The 17997-nt window shown below is 40.0% G+C and overlaps 1 protein-coding gene across 30 annotated transcripts in view; it reads left to right on the top strand.

Moving 5' to 3' along the window:
* adgrl2a (adhesion G protein-coupled receptor L2a) overlaps positions 1-11104 on the top strand; it is an 81399-nt gene extending 70295 nt beyond the window's left edge. For 4 of the 30 annotated variants that reach the window (XM_042056731.1, XM_042056726.1, XM_042056712.1 and 1 more), the window contains 5 exons: positions 2428-2596; positions 2825-2953; positions 3472-3568; positions 6561-6689; positions 9226-11104. In XM_042056731.1, the coding sequence (XP_041912665.1) occupies positions 2428-2596; positions 2825-2953; positions 3472-3568; positions 6561-6689; positions 9226-9995 (1294 nt within the window). In that variant the 3' untranslated portion in view covers positions 9996-11104. Of the gene's footprint in view, positions 1-875; positions 921-1191; positions 1219-2427; positions 2597-2824; positions 2954-3471; positions 3569-6560; positions 6690-7267; positions 7320-7825 lie in introns of all 30 variants that reach the window. The other 26 variants (XM_042056729.1, XM_042056727.1, XM_042056717.1 and 23 more) reach the window with 16 other exon arrangements.
* The last annotated feature ends 6893 nt before the right edge of the window (positions 11105-17997 follow it).

Below are 17997 nucleotides of genomic sequence, written 5' to 3'. Positions count from 1 at the left end.
TGACTTATTGCTGTCAATTTTCCATTATTTTATGTCAGTTTTTACATCAGCCTGTTAATGTCTGACTCACGATAAGGATGGAATTCTAGTTGTGTGAAGTAATAAGGGATTGGTGGAATGATAATCACTAGTCATAGTTGTGTAATGGTATAAGGGACTGATGGCATCACCAGTCAACCCTTTACCGTCCAAGTCAGTGTGCCTCCTGTGACAAGGCAGGTCTGTGCCTCTTCAGCTGTAGACTTCAGGGCATATCCTCGCCATATCCTGCCCATATTCTGGCCATATCCTGGCCATATCCTGCCCATATCCTGCCCATATTCTGCCCATATTCTGGACATATCCGGGCCATATCCTGGCCAGCTTGATTTCAGAGATGGCTGCTCTGATGGTTTGTGCATCAGTCTTGCTGAGTGACTTATTTTCATGACAGGAGGACGCTTTGTTTACAAATGTCAGAATATGGCGTGGATGTAGCAGCGTGCGTATGCTCATAGAAAAATATGAAATTGTCCGTGAAATATCTCCAACAGATGTGTGATCTCTATGCTGTTGCTTTCATGTTATCTGCACTTGCCCTCAGGAGAATTGTCAACCACAAATGGGGCAAACGATTCAGTGTTCTTCTCCATGTGTGTGTATAAAATCATTATGCTTTTCTCTGTACACGCGTGTGCGTGTGTGTGCGTGTGTGTGTGTGTGTGTGTGTGTGTGTGTGTGTGTGTGTGTGTGTGTGTGTGTGTGTGTGTTTAGGGGAGAGGGGGGATGTGATCATTGCATGTTGCATGTCAACGGCTCTAACCAGTAGCATCTCGTTGCTCCTCTTTTTGTTTTTTTCGTCTCCTCTCTTCTGTTTGTCTGTCCATCCCCACCAGTAATTATCGTGTATGCGACGGCTACTATAATACCGATTTGCCAGGGTAAGCTTTCATCATATACCGCTTCTCTCTCTTTACTGTGCAAGCAGCATTACGCTAGCAACACAACAGTGTTTGCTGATGGCTTAGAGGTTAACATGCTTGTGAAGAACTTTTATACTTTCTTTTCTTTTCTTTTGTTTTTCCTTAACTGTTATCTTCCTGCAAGTTCCAAGATCAAAGTTGCAAGTCTTTAGTTGAATGCATGCTAATTATGCTCTGATCATTCTGGTCTAATTTTGTCTCTCTCTCCTGCTTATTGCTCTGTCTCTAGCTATGAGGATAATAAACCGTTCATCAAGTAAGAGCATTATTAGTGAGAAAGTCCTTTTTATCCCCTCAGCCTGTAGTTGATGCCCCCCCCCCCCCCCCCCCCCCTCACTCCACTCTCCCTCTGACCTGCAGGGGTTCGTCATTGTCTGTGTGCTCGCCCTCATCCTCCATGTCTGTGGTCGGTTCTGTTGGATGTCTTTCATGTGGTGTCCCGCGGTGTGTGGGGGACTCCTCCGGACACCCTCACACACCAACTCTCTCACACACACACACACAAACACACACACACTCCTTTGTTTGTTCTTCCCTCTGCTCTAACCGATTTCTTTAGTTCCTCAGCGCTCCCAGACATAGACCCATTGTCAGCCTATTATACTGTATACGCTCTGGTCTAGTGTGCTGTTTTTAATAGAATCACAACTCAAGATACATGCCATAATTTCCCGTCTTTTTGAACATGCAGCCCTAAATCATAGTTGTATGTGTGTGCGTTTGTGCGTGCGTGTGCGTTTGTGTGTGTGTGTGTGAGAGAGAGAGAAAGAGAATAACTGTTTGTTGTGTGTGAGACAAAAACTGTTTGTCATTTAAGAGATTTACGCTAAAACAAATCTCCCCAGGGTGGCACTTTCTTTAGGTGGCCCAGTGGAGACAGACGTCCGTTTGGCACTGTGTTAAAAGGGTGCAGTTTAAACATGGGTCAGGAGAGCTATGGCACTATGGCACAGCATGCGTGCTGACGGGTACTACCCGGGTCCAGTTTCGACCAGCGGTCATTTCCCGCTCTCACCACTTTTTTATTTCTCCCTCCTGCTTCATGTCTCTCTCAGCTGTCCTCTCGACATCTTCATAAAGGCAAAAGCACCAAAATATAATTATGGGTTAGTCGACAAGCACCTGTATTTTCAGTTGGCAGGTGTGTTGATAGCATTTCTAGAAACACCTGATGACGATCCTCAGAGGTCCATCAAAATGAAAGTGCTTCCCTTCCCACCAAACAGTGGAAGTGTAAAGCTGAATTAACATGTTGCTCTGATGTTGGCATCTGCAGTTCTCAAGCTAAATGTAGCTAGTGTTTTCATGCTAACAGACTCAACAGTGGATGGACACTGTGGGTGTTTAGCATTTCATCATTACTGATGTCTCCTTAGCATACCCTAGAGATGAGGCCTATCAGTGTATTTTGTGGATGGACGAAAAATGAAACACAAATTGCTTGTTCTTCTGTTTGTGGTTCTAGATCTTGGGTTCTTGGAGCTTTTGCTCTGCTCTTCCTCCTGGTTCTGACGTGGACATTTGGATTGTTCTTCATCAATGAGTCTTCTGTGGTCATGGCCTATCTCTTTACAATATTCAACACCATCCAGGGGATGTTTATCTTCATATTCCACTGCCTTCTTCAAAAAAAAGTAAGTGGATATGTTATACTGAAAAAAGATAAATACTGCAAAGTATCCATCTGTTAGTGTAACATTTGGTGGGTAATCGAATTAATGATGGTGTGCCAAGCTACTATTAAAACATATTTGACAAGTACGTTTTGTTGTTTTGACAGTTGGTAATATTTTCATATGGCTCAAAGAGAAACCCGAAGTAGCAGTTTTTCTAACTTTCTTCCACTATTACTTGCATGGCAGGTGCGAAAGGAGTATAGCAAATGCTTCCGTCACACTTACTGCTGTGGAACTTTGCCAACTGAAAGTTCCCACAGTTCAACCAAGACATCAACCACAAGGACCAGTGCCCGCTACTCCTCTGGCACCCAGGTACTGTCCAGGCACACGGAGGCTAATCGAGTTCACCACTCAGTCGGCCGTTTGTACTGAAGACAAGAATTGAGCAGCCCTGTGTCTTATCCGAAGGTCTCCAACAAAAATAATCTAATTTTACAGATGCACAATAAATTGAGAGCTTTACAACATTTGCACATGAAGACACAGAAAATGGGGCATTCTATGCATGGCTTATCCAACTAATCGAGGCATTTGTCCGTAACTGCATACACCACTCTTTGCATCTGCTTTCAAACTACTCGCAATCTGTTTACATAAATATTTTCATCTTTGCCAAAGTTCTTCTCACTGCCATCAGTTTTAAAGTTGTTTATATGCCATCTAAGGTAACTAGTGGTTAGTGGTTCTTTTTTTTTTCTTTTTTTTTTGAAGAGCAATATCAAGAAAGGTATATTAGTCTTATGTATTTTGGATGTATGGTGGAATGTTCATGTATATATTTTTCCCCTCACTATTCCAAATATAACCCCTGTGCTTTATGGATCTAACAGAGTCGTATTCGGAGAATGTGGAACGACACCGTCAGAAAGCAATCTGAATCTTCCTTTATCTCAGGCGACATCAACAGCACATCAACCCTTAACCAAGGTCAGTCATAGAGAAATCTCCACTGCTTCAAGACAAGATATAGCATGCCCATCCCGAGAAGGTGAAAGAAAGGAAAGCTGAAGGAAATGTTAAAGAGTAGCAAAGCAGACTGCGACATGTGCTAACACCTGTCACAACCTGGGCCACTAGTCATCTTTTCACACGTATGATTAGCATATCCATGTTTTATGATAGGCAGAGTAATGGCCTCCTTATGCACCACTTGACAGTGTGTGAACGAACTCTGTCAGCCATTCTAAGCCCTAATTAGTTCTAAATGAGTTCATCACTGTCAATAAGCTTTGACATGCAATGATACACAATAGAGCGTTTGTCAGACAGGTCATTACAGGAGACTCCCCTGTCCCTTCGCTTGCAGATAACCAGCGGAGTGTGAGGGTGTGTGTGTGCGTGTTGTAATGGGTGAAAGAAGCGAGTCACTGGTGGCTCCAGCAGCCGCACATAGCGGCACATTGGGCCCATTCTCCGTTATGTTTTGGTGTTTCCTCAATAACCTGCCGTGGCTTGATAAACGTGGCCCTCCACTTCCCTCTCACATGGTCGGTGTCACCGCACAGCCAGAACAGGATTACAGGCATCAAATCCCTCTTCAAATCCTTCATGGCCCGTCACCGTGGGCAGCAAGGCCGAACACAAAATGGGGCTTAATATTATTTGATCGTTTCAAGCACTCAAACTTCAAGATTCAGTCCATTAAAAAAGAAAAAAAGAGATGGAGAAAGAAGGGAAGAGGGGGATTGGGAAGTGGTGGAAATGGGCGATAAAAGGAGGGATTCAATCAGGCTTTTGGCCCAGTAACACCCTTTAGGATTCACCCAAAAACAGACTCAAAATTGTTTTCTGAATTATAATTCTATTTGCAGCAAAATGTAGTTTTAATTAACACTAATATGATGTTAGATTCTTACAATCCCAGCAAATCCTATTTGTGAGGTCCTCGCCCCACCCCGCCCCACTCCGCATCCCCTTGTGAATGTGTTGTTAGCTTGGCTGGGCTGCGGCTCTGGGACTCTATCCACTTAGGCCCTAGAAAGAGCTAGCATTCATAATTTAGCCTGAGCACAGATATGGTGATGAGAAGATGATGTTCAACTCTGAATGACCCTGGTAGGGAAGCGCAGGTTGGCCAGTCACGCTGTTCTAGCTCGCTCTCAAATGGCTTTCAGTGCATTCTGGGGAAAGATGGGTCGCAGTGAGGTGGGGGTTTAAAAATATATCTGTGACTCAAACGCCAGCTTTCAACCCAACTTGACAGAGATGGTTTACAGACACAGAATCTCTGTGAGCTGACTGCCGTATTTTGGATATGTGACAATTGATTAGCTGATCGTGTTATGCCTATGGAAATAGTCCTCCTTTCAGTTCAAATTTAGTGACATTTGGAGAAGTATCGGTAACACTTGACGGGTGAGTTCATAACACATTCATAGCAGCTGTCATAAACTGCACATAAAGCATTCATGACTGTTTCATTCATACCAAACCTTTCATGAATGTGGAAGACAGAATGACGACAACTTGTCAAAATAAAAGTCCAACAATCGCAAAGCAGCATTGTTTTAAATTTGCCTCCAATATTTCATAATGGATACCATTAATTTAATCTTTCCAGCCTTTGTAAATATTTCATGAATATCTTATAAAGTCTACATCGAATGTCACTTTACTATACAAGTTGTGAAGTATTCGTAATGAGTTTAACACTGGGAGTATTTGTGTAACGTATTTGTGTAACCTGGACCGGTTGGACATTCCCAGTAGCAAAAGATGAGAAATCATCTGCAAAGGTTACATCATAAAACAAATACATTTTTATGAAAGAAAAATAATTTTCTTGACCATGTTTTGGCACTGGAGTAGCCCATTGACTTAGATGTGATGTGATCAGGTAAGAGGTTTGGAATAAAAACGGCAAAGCTGTTTTACGATTGTTGGACTTTTATTTTGACAAGTTGTCGTCTTCCACATTCATGAAAGGTTTGGTATGAATGTTGAGTCATGTCTCATGAAACAGTCATGAATGCTTTATGTGCAGTTTATGACAGCTGCTATGAATGTGTTATGAACTCACCCGTCAAGTAAAGTGTTACCGAAGTATCTTAGTTTTCCTGTAAATCTTTTAAGTTAAGTTATTGATATAATAAGGTCTCTTATAGATGTCAGACTTTTATGGGGAAGGGAAATTTTAGTTGAAGCATGATAATTTAATTTCCGTCTCTTAAATTTTACAGGTTTACATTAATCTCAAATGGTTGTGCCAACCCAGACCTTATTAAAAGATTACAGTGTTTAGTTTTGGATTGGTCGCCAATGCAGAGTTATACTCATAAAGTCTAACTGAAGATATTCAGAGATAATGTGATCAATTCAGTGGGTGGTACTCCTCAGGAGAGGGAGGTTTAGGGATATTCCAGTTTGTTCATCTCATCTCGAGAAGATCAGACAACTTTATACTTTACAGGAAAAAGTTATACCAGAAAGTAAAGATTCTGCCGGACGTATTGTTTCTAAGAGGCTTCGGAGCTCCAGAGCAGTGCTCTCTCCCTTCAGAGCTTGATTGGACAGCTCTGAGACTCTGCTGCAGAGATGAGATGATGGCCATGCTCAGGGTCACTGCTGTTTATCAGCAGAGGCTTGCAGACGAAGATGGAGTTTGGACAATTGTCCAGCTGTTTAGACAGAAGAATGTAAAATAAAGAGGACCATACAGTATGTTGGTGCAGTGTTCATACAGATCGAAAAATTGTGTTTGGTACATATAGTCCCCCTTGGTTTACTTTCCCTGCATGCTTTTGAAATCTGTGGACGTTTCCACTATTGACAGGTTTGCTAAAGAGAGTGTAGTACGGATAGGACTGTACATGCAGTATGTTAGTAAGTATGAATGCTTACTTAAAGAACTCATACAATGATACATACTCTCTGTCCCCATTCCTCTCTTTCTCTCTCTCTCTCTCTCTCTCTGCTCCAGGAATGACAGGCAATTATCTTCTAACTAACCCTCTCCTCCGACCGCAAGGCACTAACAACCCCTATAACACTTTACTGGCTGAAACGGTCGTGTGTAACACGCCCGCTGCCCCCGTCTTTAACTCTCCAGGTGTGTTACTGCTCTTCTAACACTCACACACTCACTCACACACACACATGTTGTTGCTCTAAACTGTATAAATGTCATTCTACATTTTCATTTGCTTTGCATTTCGGCAATTGAAAATAATGATGTATGTACAAACATAATAAATTACTTGAGTTTACTTTTTTATATTTATTTACGGCTTATACATTTGATATGGCCTATTGTAAAACATAACTGCTATGTAGTACTAATTCGATAGAAGGGAGACAAAAACCCATCTTGTTTAACTTACATTAAATGTGTTGGGTGTGAAATCATGCATTATTTTATACAGTACTGTATGTTCATCTTACTTTGCGCAGCGGATTTCTTTCAGAACCACTAACGTATTGTTATTTCATCAGTAGTTAACAACTAAACTAAACATTATCATGTTCTATTTCTGTTCCGAATGTCGACTCTAAAGCATTTGACTCATGATGCTGTGTTTGTCAAAACCAAACTCTGGAGTTGATGTGTTGTGAATGACCGTGTTGTAAGGGTGTATGAACATGTTTTAATCTCTGTTGTTTGCTCTCTCCTGCTGCCTCCTTCTATAGTGACCTACAGAGAGACAAGTATGGGAGTAAAACTTAACTTTGCCTATCAAATGTAAATTTTTTTCAGCATGGTTTTAAACAAAATCAAAGAACAACCACACAAAAACTGGCATTGCCACTGCTTCACTATCTATATCATCAACATTCTCATACAGTTGGCAAGTGGTTCACCAAATAGAAATCCAATTCAACGTTACTCTGCACTGATGTCCATGTTCCCTTTCCTGACTGAATATTTCGTAAATATGTCTGAGGCTTTAGAGTCTCTTTAAGTCTTTATGAAAGTGTGTCTAACATCTGGAACCTGCTGGATATTGTATAGCATATAAATGCATGCCTTTTGTGTAATGATGCACTTTAATTAAACTATTTAGATGCTAAATGTTACTCTCAACTCTAATGGCATTCAGTGTGTAAATGTCAGGATTTAACACCAGCTCTAGGTCTCTGGACCAGTGTTGAATTTAAAAGGGAGAAAAGACTATTTCTAGTAATAGTGGGCATTCTCACTCTTCAATTGAGCTGCACTCTTATCAGTTCCCCCCCCCCTCTCTCCAGACGTTATCTGTCTGGATGGAAATTCTTTTACAACAAGGTATAGGTGGATTGTTATATAACTCCTGGCATCAGTCATTTCTCTTTCTTTCTACCCTTTTCTTTCCTTTCCTTTTTTCCTCCTTACTCACCACTTTATTTTTTCAAAGCTGTGTAATGTCCCATATCTGTGCCTGCAACATAGTTGTTGTCCCACCGAAAAAAGAAAAAAAAAAAAAACATATTTACCACCCTTCTCTCTCTCCAATCTCCAAACCCTTTCAGAGAAATGCATTCACATTCCACACTCCAAAGTGTGTCGAGTCGAGCCAGACACAGAGACTTTAATCTCACGATTGCTATGTGTACTTTGTGCATAAGAACGGGCTGCCTTCCTCTGAAGCCGGTGGCTCACAGAAAGGCCTGCCATTGCCTCCTGTGACCTCCCTGGCTGTGCTTTTTTCTGGGGTTGCTCGATCAACTGGGGGTGCATTTGGCCCTGTCGCTGTGACTAATGCAGGCTCTCGCAGTGACCTTAACCAGCGGAGAACATTGACAGTCATTGAGAAAGTCTAGAAGGAGATTCGTATTGGAAATCACTGAGCAGATTGTTAATTTGATGAACCCTTGCTCCAACTAAGTTGCTAAGTTTTTGTGTGTTTATTTATGTCTTATGTTTTCTTTCACTTCTGCAGTTTTCCATCTTGTCCGAATAAAACGTTTCTTTTTTTGTTTGTTTATGTTTCTTTCGTACATCAGCTACACTTAGGCCAGGTAGCCTGAACGGGCTGACACGATGTGAGTTGTGCTAATTGAGTGTGTTCACCTGCCTGTGTGTAGTGATGTGGGGTGCTTGCTTGTTCGCCCTTGTAGTGAGAGAGATGGCTGTCCATGTTCGACATGACTTTTCTTTCCCTTCGTTCATGTTCTGACATTTTCCCCCTCATTCTCACCTTCAAAAACCTCCTAACAGTGTTGGTGTCTTGGCAGCTTGCAAGTCTGCACAGTCGTTTGCTATTTTCTAAAAACAATTCTTTAATATTATTAATTTATAACATAAGTTATTTTTTTACAAGTGTTAATGTTGTTTGGGATATTGAACTTCACTCTTCAAAACTGAAATGAATTATGTTGATTTCATTTAGACACATTAGAACATACCATTTTCACTCTGAACATCAATTCCACTCGTAGCATGCATTACAAAAAAAAAACAAATAAAAGGAGTATTTTTTGTTTGTTTGTTTAGCCTTTTGTTTGTTTAGTCTCATAAAATTTTAAATTCCTCAATAAAAGTTTAATGAACTGGAGGCCTTATGACTCCTGAACAGCATTAACACGAGCTACTGTAGCATTAGCGTTGTGTTAGCGATGTGCCCAGTGTAAACTAATGTAAACCCTCCCAACATGCTCTCTCATTGCAGGACACTCACTGAGCAGCAAGAGGGAAACAAGTGCAATGGATACTCTACCGCTAAATGGTAACTTTAACAATAGCTATTCACTGCGTAACGGAGACTACGGGGACAGTGTGCAAGTGGTGGATTGTGGACTAAGCATAGACGACGCAGCTTTCGAGAAAATGATCATCTCGGAGCTGGTGCACAATAACCTCAGGGCCTGCAACAAGACTCACAACACGGAGCGAACTTCTTCTTCTTCTTCAACCAAAGTGGCCGTCGGGGTCGGTGGCAGCAGTGGCAGCGAAGACGACGCCATCATGGCCGACGCCTCGTCTTTGGTGCACGCTGCCAACCCGCGGCTGGAGCTGCACCAGAGGGAGTTGGAGGCGCCGCTGATCCCACAGCGGACACACTCCCTCCTCTACCCCCCGCAGGACAAGGGCAAACTGGAGTGTATGGAGAGCTACATCTCTCCCTTGACGCCAGAAACGGACGACAACCTGCAGTCCCCCAATAGAGACTCTTTGTACACTAGTATGCCTAATTTGAGGGACTCACCTTATCACGAGTGTAGCCCAGACATAGAGGAGGACCTTTCTCCGTCCAAGAGGAGCGAAAGTGAGGATGTCTACTATAAGAGCATGCCAAACTTGGGCGCTGGGCATCAACTGCATGCCTATTACCAGATAAATAAAGTGGGAGACGGCTACATTATTCCCATAAGCAAAGATGGATGTATTCCCGAGGGGGATGTGCGGGAAGGACAAATGCAGCTCGTCACGAGCCTTTAGACCGATTTAAATATTCACCACTGTACTCTTGGCAATGTAGTAAGATGTGTCGAGGATTCTCTCCACATGTCCAGGTATCCACCAAATTTTCATCTGCATCTTCAACCTTGAAGAACATTTATGACTATGGGGAGGGTAGTATGAGATTGTTTGATTTTGCCAGGACTGTATATAAATTGAAGAATAAAAAAACAGCCCAATAATGTATTTATATGTTCTTCTGTTGCTGGAAAAAAATGAAAAGATATTTAAAAAATATACACAAAAAAGACAACCATTCCAAAAAAAACAGTTTCTTACTTAAATTTGTACATATAATACACATGAGCATAATGACACACACAATCAACATGATCACTGTCTAAACCTGTTTTGTATTATATACAAAATGGAATGTTTGACTGCTGAAATGTTCCTGAAGACACTATTGGATTTGGAAGAGGTCTTGAGTTTTGGGAGGCCCTGTGAGAGAAAAAAATAACCACTAGCAATCAAGCCCCAGGCCTTATTTTCTCCAGTGTATATTGAACTCTTGACAAGACAAAAAATACAAAATATTTATATATATTTTGTTGTATTGCTAGTGAAATCAATGACAACTATAATTATGAAGAAAACATTTTAATTAAAAAAAAACTATGTTTTGAAGAGACTATTGTGTAAAAAAAAACCTCACTCATTGGTGGTCAGTGTTTCCTCCCTGCATATACAGTACATCCCATTTCTAGCTCATGCAAGTGAACCGGTGGACATCATCCAGAGGAAACGCGTAGTCATTTCAGCTCATGTAGAATGCTCCGACTCAGAGTGCCGCTTTGTGATGTGAATCTGTAGAACAGATGAATATGCGATGGACTGGTAGGCCCCTTGTTCTGGACTCAATTTCCCCCTGTAGTTTCTCATTTGAATTGGGTTTTTTGTTTGTTTGTTTGTTTTATTATTCTCCCCCACCCCTTCGAAACAGTGAACTTTTGTGAATATTTTCAAGCACTGATATACATGGTTCATTATTTTATATAAGCGTGATATTAAGACATTCATCACTTTCAAAAGAAATGTAAAGGTCCACACTTCGTAAACAATAAATACATGTGAATCTTTTTGTCAAATCTCATGCTTTGTTATTTTTCTTTCCCCTAACTAGATTAATGTGAGTGTGTGTGTGTGTATGTATATGTGTATGTGTGTGTGGTTGAGGTCGGGGAGGGGGTGCACATGTGTTATCATATTGTGTGGAGTCCAAGACTACATGGATGAATGACTAAATCAGAAAACATGTTACTTCAGTCATTTCAGTTTATGCACATGCAGCACTGAATGCATAGTACAGGTCAGCACCATACCTGTCAACACTTCCTTTTTTCCCGGGTTGTCCCGTATTTCAAGGTCATCTCCCAGCACCCTCCCGTTTTGTTATTTCTACCGGAAAACTCCCGTAATTTGCATGGCCATCAAACTTCATAAAATCATTGATCCATTCATTTTTTCTATTAGTCTGACATCTCCCAGGTTGCCAGATTGTGTATGAAATACATACTACACATACACGATCACTTAGTTTGAGTTTCAACCGTTTTGTCATAGGCTAAAACCTGGCAACCCAAAACCCAAATAAGGAAGCGGGTCTCGTCATAAGCAAGCGGGCTAGTTGAATGGCCTACTCCAGAACTAGCTGTGGTAAAATTGTTGGGAATTTAATTGATTAACACATCACATAAACTGTTATTGAGTGTTGTTGATACACTGAACGTGTGCCCTCGGAACCAAATCTGACAGCAAGCAGCTTTGGAGTTTTGGAAGTAGACTGCAGGCAGGCAGCTGGCGGATAGGCTACACATAACTGGCATGCGTAAGGTAATGGTAAGGTAAAAGCAACGACCAAAATGCAGTGTTGAAACACATGTATTAAATATGCAACCACAGATCCAGTATAAACACTGCCCCCCCTCAAAAAAAAAAAAAAACAAATCTCCCGTTTTTGGAAAGCTAAATGTTGACAGGTATGGTCAGCACAGAGGTTGTCTATCAGGAAATTCACAAGGTCTTAATGGCATCTGCTGCTAAAACACATTAAAACCAATGAAGATAACAGATTTTAACAAACAAGGAATACCAGTGTATATATTGTGTTTGTGACTTCAATGTTCTGAACATCATAATTCCTTATTGTGTGAATGTGTCTGACAGAGTTCATACAATCAGCATATGCTCCTTTATGTATATCCATATTTACACAAACTCACTGTGAACAAGAAGAGCAAAGGTTTGCATGTAATGGTACCTAAAGGCTGTGTTGGTCACATGCAAATCACAGATCTCCAAACTGTAGTGACCCCAGACAACTCATACAAAACTCATTTCAGACAACGACTTACATCATATTATCAGACCCAGGAGAAGATAATCATTTCCATTTCCTTTTTAAGAGGACTGTTGTAATACCCAGTGGATAGACAGCCTAGTGGCTGAACAACTATAACACTAGTTAACAATACAAAGAGCATATTGAACTGTACAAAAGAATGGCTGAACAATGAAATCACTCTGTGATCAAATGTCTTTCTTTACCCCATAAAATTGTGTCCAATTGCAAAACAAACTGTAACTTTCAAACTCCTCAGCTTTGAGACCAGTTAACTTATTGTACATTTGGTGTCCTAGAGCTCCCTTTAGAAAGCTGCCTTTAAAAGAGATTAAGATCCCAATGGGACTTCCCTGGTAGAATAAAGGATAAATAAAATTAAATAATAATAAAACTACCAGTAGATAATAGCTCACTGGTCTGATCACAGACTCTAATCTATCCAGTTTCCGGCTGTATTTCAATCAATCCGAATCAAAACAATCAATCAACTCGTTTATTTGTGCCTTTCATGCAGAGTAGCAATGTGAGGTGCTTAACTGCAGTACTCAGCATTAAAACAACACAACTAAACAAGCAATATGCATATGTGTTTACATAGTACACAATGAGTTGAGGAGAATGTAGTTTCTACAGTATTTGTTACACAGTGAGCTTGTGACTGTGAGCTTGTGCTAGCAGGCACAGTCTGCAGCCTTGATTTGCCACCTGGAGGAGTCTAAGCAATGGGGGCATAGAGGTGCTAAACAGAACAATGTAAAGCAATGTCACTGGAAAACATTTTGTATTTCAGGCAGAATAGACTTTTCAAGGTCACATCCTTCCATTTTTTTATTTTCTTTTAACTTTATTTTGATTTAAAAACATATATTGTTAAGAAGTTTTGAAGTTTTTGGGCATTGAGTTTGTCTGTGTGATTAAGTTCTCTCTCTCTCTCTCTCTCTCTCTCTCTCTCTCTCTAAAATGAAACAGTGATGTCTAGAGATGCCTGAATAAGTAAAAGACAGTTTTTGCACAAAACTGAAATTACTCAAATTACTGCGTCTCTCAATCCGTGAATATCAATCAACACTGTTGTCATAGAGAAAGTTAAATCATTTGCGCTACAGCCAAATAGTTTTGTTATGATCAAGTTTTATTTAGTTCTATTCAGTCTTCTAGTCCTTCTAGTGGTTGTGTATACAGTAATTGGAAGGTCTTTACAGTTATTGCATATACTAACCAATCTGTCAATCTTTGTTTTTAACTGTATCTGATTCTATTTGACCTCCTTAACTGTGTTTGTCTTTTAAGACCCATATAAAAAGGCCTGCCTGTATTTTGGGTCAATAGGCAACCTTGGTAGAACACCCTCTTAGAAATAGAAATCTACTCTCAAGGCAATTGTGTCTAGCCTGATACAGTGAGATGTGACAAACTGAAACAGGTGTTCACAACGCCATAAACATACTCTTGACATATACTTTGTGACATTCAACAGTTATAAGTTATTATATATATAATCATAAGCAGATTGTTGTTGATTGACAACCATGATTTCACACATAAACGAATCTTCATAATTTAAACAAGCGTAAATAGATTGTTGTAATTAGGCCCACAACCTCTATGAAAAAGTAGAACCTATGTTTGAGTTTCAAATCTTGGCAGCAGAATTTCAACAAAGTTTCTAATTAATGGCATAAATCATAATTAGACTTAGTAAAATATCCTAGGCCTATTTTTTCCCCCTATGTTGTGAGTCCCATAGCATGAGCAGTAAGAAGTGTTGTTTCGCATGTCCGTGTTGGTGTAGTGCTGTCGTGTATGTAATGCACAGTTCCCGATGCTGATGATTCAGAGCTGTTGCTATTCATCATGTGTCAGGAGCAGTCCTTAGAGGACCGAGGAGTACCAAGTGAATTATTACTCCTAGTGTGGCTGAGGACTCGTACATGACAGCCGGCAGAGGGGGAATGACAAAATCATTTAGAAGTCAGTGAATTATCAGCCGTGTCAAAATTAGGCTTTGTGTAAAAAAAAAAAAAAATGGGATGACCAGAAATAAGTAGAGCACAAGTGGCAGGTTTCCTGGTGAAGGATTGTCCCTAGCTGGGGAGAAAATAGCAGTTTAGCTGAGGACTGTGTTTGGAAAGCGGAATTTATTCTTTCAAAAAAAAAAGTGCAATGCTTTTCTGTGACAGCTGGGGCTAAGCATTACAGCGTGTTACTGAAATCCACAAATTATTGAAGAAAGCAAGTTAACAAATGGGGCCTGCTTGATGTTTGTCTGTTAATGAATGGCTGAATGGACAAATGATCCGACTGTCACTTATTGCAATACCAGATGCCACACAAACTCACATGTAAGCTAAAGTGAGTGATATGTGCAGAACAGACAAATTGCCTGTGAATCTACTCAGAAGCATGGGGAAAGTTCAACTGTTCAACATGTCAGGTACAAAATGTTTCAAAGGAAACATCAGTTTTTATAAATCTACTTAGTTCATGGTCAGCTGCATCAATTGCTGTTTTCTAGAAACACATAGGATGGATTCACAATAGATTTAACAAAATGTTAGAGTGTCTACCAAAGCTACAGTATAAAGGTGTGTTTGTTTGTGCAATGCAAACCACTTTCAATAGTCCAGAGAAAGATCTGTTCACCAGAGGTAGAGATGCTGTATTGTCTAATGTATTTGTGTTTTATAGAGAAAGAAACCTATTATGACCAAGGATGGGAAGAGATCAAATGGAGACATTTGCATTTTAGAGAGACCTATCCTCTTAGAGAGATTAAATTAAATAAGGAGATGTTTGTGTATTCAGATATCAAAGTGATAAGAACAGTCTGTAGATTCTAGTTCTAGCTCAGGCAAGATTGATCATAAAGAATCCAAATGGTCTCCTCTATGGTCATCAATAGAAAATGTGTACTTACAATTCAATTATTTATTATTCAATTATTTATTAATAAAAATGATTAAGTTACTACATAAAACTTCATATAGTTGTAACCCTTACTTAGCAGTAGTTCACATTATCAGCACCAGTCTAATGTAAAACTACTAACAAGTAATCTACTTTTGGAAAGCAAAAGTCCTTATTATAAATTGGTAAACACATTGCCCCCATGGGCACTTAAAATCCAATGAGTCCTGAAGATGCATACATAGGCTGAAATCTTACAGTCAAGGTCACTCAAGCATTTTACTTTTTAAATCCAGTAGTTTTTTTTTTAATGTTTCTCTTTTTAGCTGCCTGAAAATGACCACTGATGAAGATACTTATCGAGTGACCCATAAAATGTGCAATATAAGAATGCCTTTATTCGTCACCACTATCTGGACACTTGCGTACTCATGCGTTGCCTGTGTCTATTTTATATTCCATTTGGAGAACATGGCTCTATTCATGCATTCAAAAATACCTTGCTACAATTGTTACTAAAGTGCCTGTGCTGAATATTACAACTGCCTAAACAGAAAATTAAAAATAAAAGATTAGGCCATTCCCTCTAATGAGACATTTTATGCTGTCAAATATGTGACAGGACAGTTTCTAATTTATTCTTCAAATGAAAGGGTGGAAAAACATTTCTTCATTAATTTTTTGCCTTGCGCTAAGGTCCACCTTAACCGTCACACACCATTTCACTTCATTTGAGAGTGCACAGTTTTTTTTTATTTTAATGTTTTAAATTAAACATGTGCCACATGTTGTTAGTTAAAGTCGTACATATGCCCTATTTAATAGTTGAAATTACTTCTAAATTGTGCTCATTAGATCACCAGTAAAAAGCTATAATTCTCATTGTATCCATGGCTGTGAAAAAGGTTTCAAAAGGGGTTGTTAAGTAGCACCACTTTCTGTAGTTTTATTCATATTTAACTGCTTCTGTTTATATTTACAGTTGTCAGTATACGTAGTAGATCTGTGCATTGCACTAAAACATGGAACAGAGAGTTACATTAGCCCAGTAAATTCTTAGATGTGCTAATATCATATCTCTTTCATTTTCCCTTGAACTGTTCATGCAGACTATTGATAATTAGACCATCAAAAGTGATGGGAAGAGCTTGGTACTATAGGAGACGTCCCTTGTCAGTTCAAGCCTTCCCCAGATCCATAACTGGTTTGAGCTCTGAAAAGAAACGCAAAAGCAAGATGCAATTCCTCATTTTAGTTTGATAAAAAGTCTGATAAAAAGAAAAAAAAAAACCCTGATCTCCTGTTTCCATTTCTTTCCCATGTTAATAAGCATATCTTTGTTCAATTACACAGAAACATAAAATATTTCCTGCAATGGTTTGGTGGGAAATGGAACCTTGTGGACATGAACTAAAAAAAGCAACGTCCGCCTGATGCCAGAAATGGAGGCTCTTGGTCAGAAATGAATGAGTTGAAAATGCCAGAAGAGAACATTCATTGAAACAAAACTCATATTAACCTTATGAATCCTTCAATCAGGGAAGGTTTCATTCGAGGCTCTATCACATAAAAAGAAATGATTGAGTGCCTGAAAAGAAATACTTCCCCTCCTACACACTTCATAAACACCTCCCACACAGACACACACACACTCGTACACACACACACACACACACACACATACCACCAGCCCCAGCCTTGCTAGTGCAAGTTAATCGTCCTACATTCGGCGTTTGCCAACGGAGGCAGAGGGCATCTGGCCGAGGGCATTCGGAGAGGATGATGTCAGTGCCCAGTCTGGGCAGGTGCCAACACACCCCTGGGGAACTAACGAGGACTGGCACGTCCAGCCACGGATAAATCTGCCTGCCAGTGAGCCATGACCAGTCGACCATGAAAAGCACCGAAGGTGACAACGCTCTTTCTTTTAAATAATAAACCGGCCACCTGTAACTGTTAATGGGACACACTGAATGCTGTAGGGGCCAAAAAAATAACACAGGTAGCTCAGTCTTACAGTGTTTCAGGCCAGGTGCACCACTCTTATGACATGCATTAATACTAACGATGACTAATCATTATAATGATTTCTAAACGAGGAACTGCGCTATTCGCAGCCTGGATTGTTGTAAGTGCTACTTCAGAGAAGCAGAGAGGGAAAATGCTTGAATATAAATGTGAAAAAAATGTTGACATATGATGGACTAGTGGCTCGTGTGTTTATTTTTAAGTATATTGTTTGGGCTTTTTTGCCTTTATTATGACAGTGAAGAAAGTGACAGGAAACCATGAGGAGAGAGAGATGGGTTGGGATCGGGAAATTACCTGGGTCAGATTCGTACCCAGGTCCTCGTGGGCACTTGGACTCTAATGTGGTACGGGCGCTGTAGTCAGTATACCCCAATGACACGTGTTTAACACATTTCAGACAATTCAGTTTTCTTTACTGTTTGCTGTTCATTTCAGAAATGTTATATGATTCAATTGTTTACTTGAGGTAAGTTGTATTTAGTGTGTTACAACAAGATAGTCCTGACATTCTCTGTCTTCTCTGTCTCAGATTTTGAAATACCATCACTCTTTCTTAAGTAGATCTGGCAGAGTGGCAGAGAAGTGCGCTTCTGATAAACACATGAAAAATATATGTCTCAAGGACTTACCTTTAATAGAAAGGCACTTAGAAACAATCAAAACATTGCCTTGTCCATTTTCACTACAGACAACTATCAC

Source organism: Alosa sapidissima, chromosome 12, assembly GCF_018492685.1.
Source record: "Alosa sapidissima isolate fAloSap1 chromosome 12, fAloSap1.pri, whole genome shotgun sequence".
Taxonomy (NCBI): domain Eukaryota; kingdom Metazoa; phylum Chordata; class Actinopteri; order Clupeiformes; family Clupeidae; genus Alosa; species Alosa sapidissima.
The sequence above is the reverse complement of the archived record's forward strand: the minus strand, read 5'-3'. Positions and strand labels throughout refer to the sequence as shown.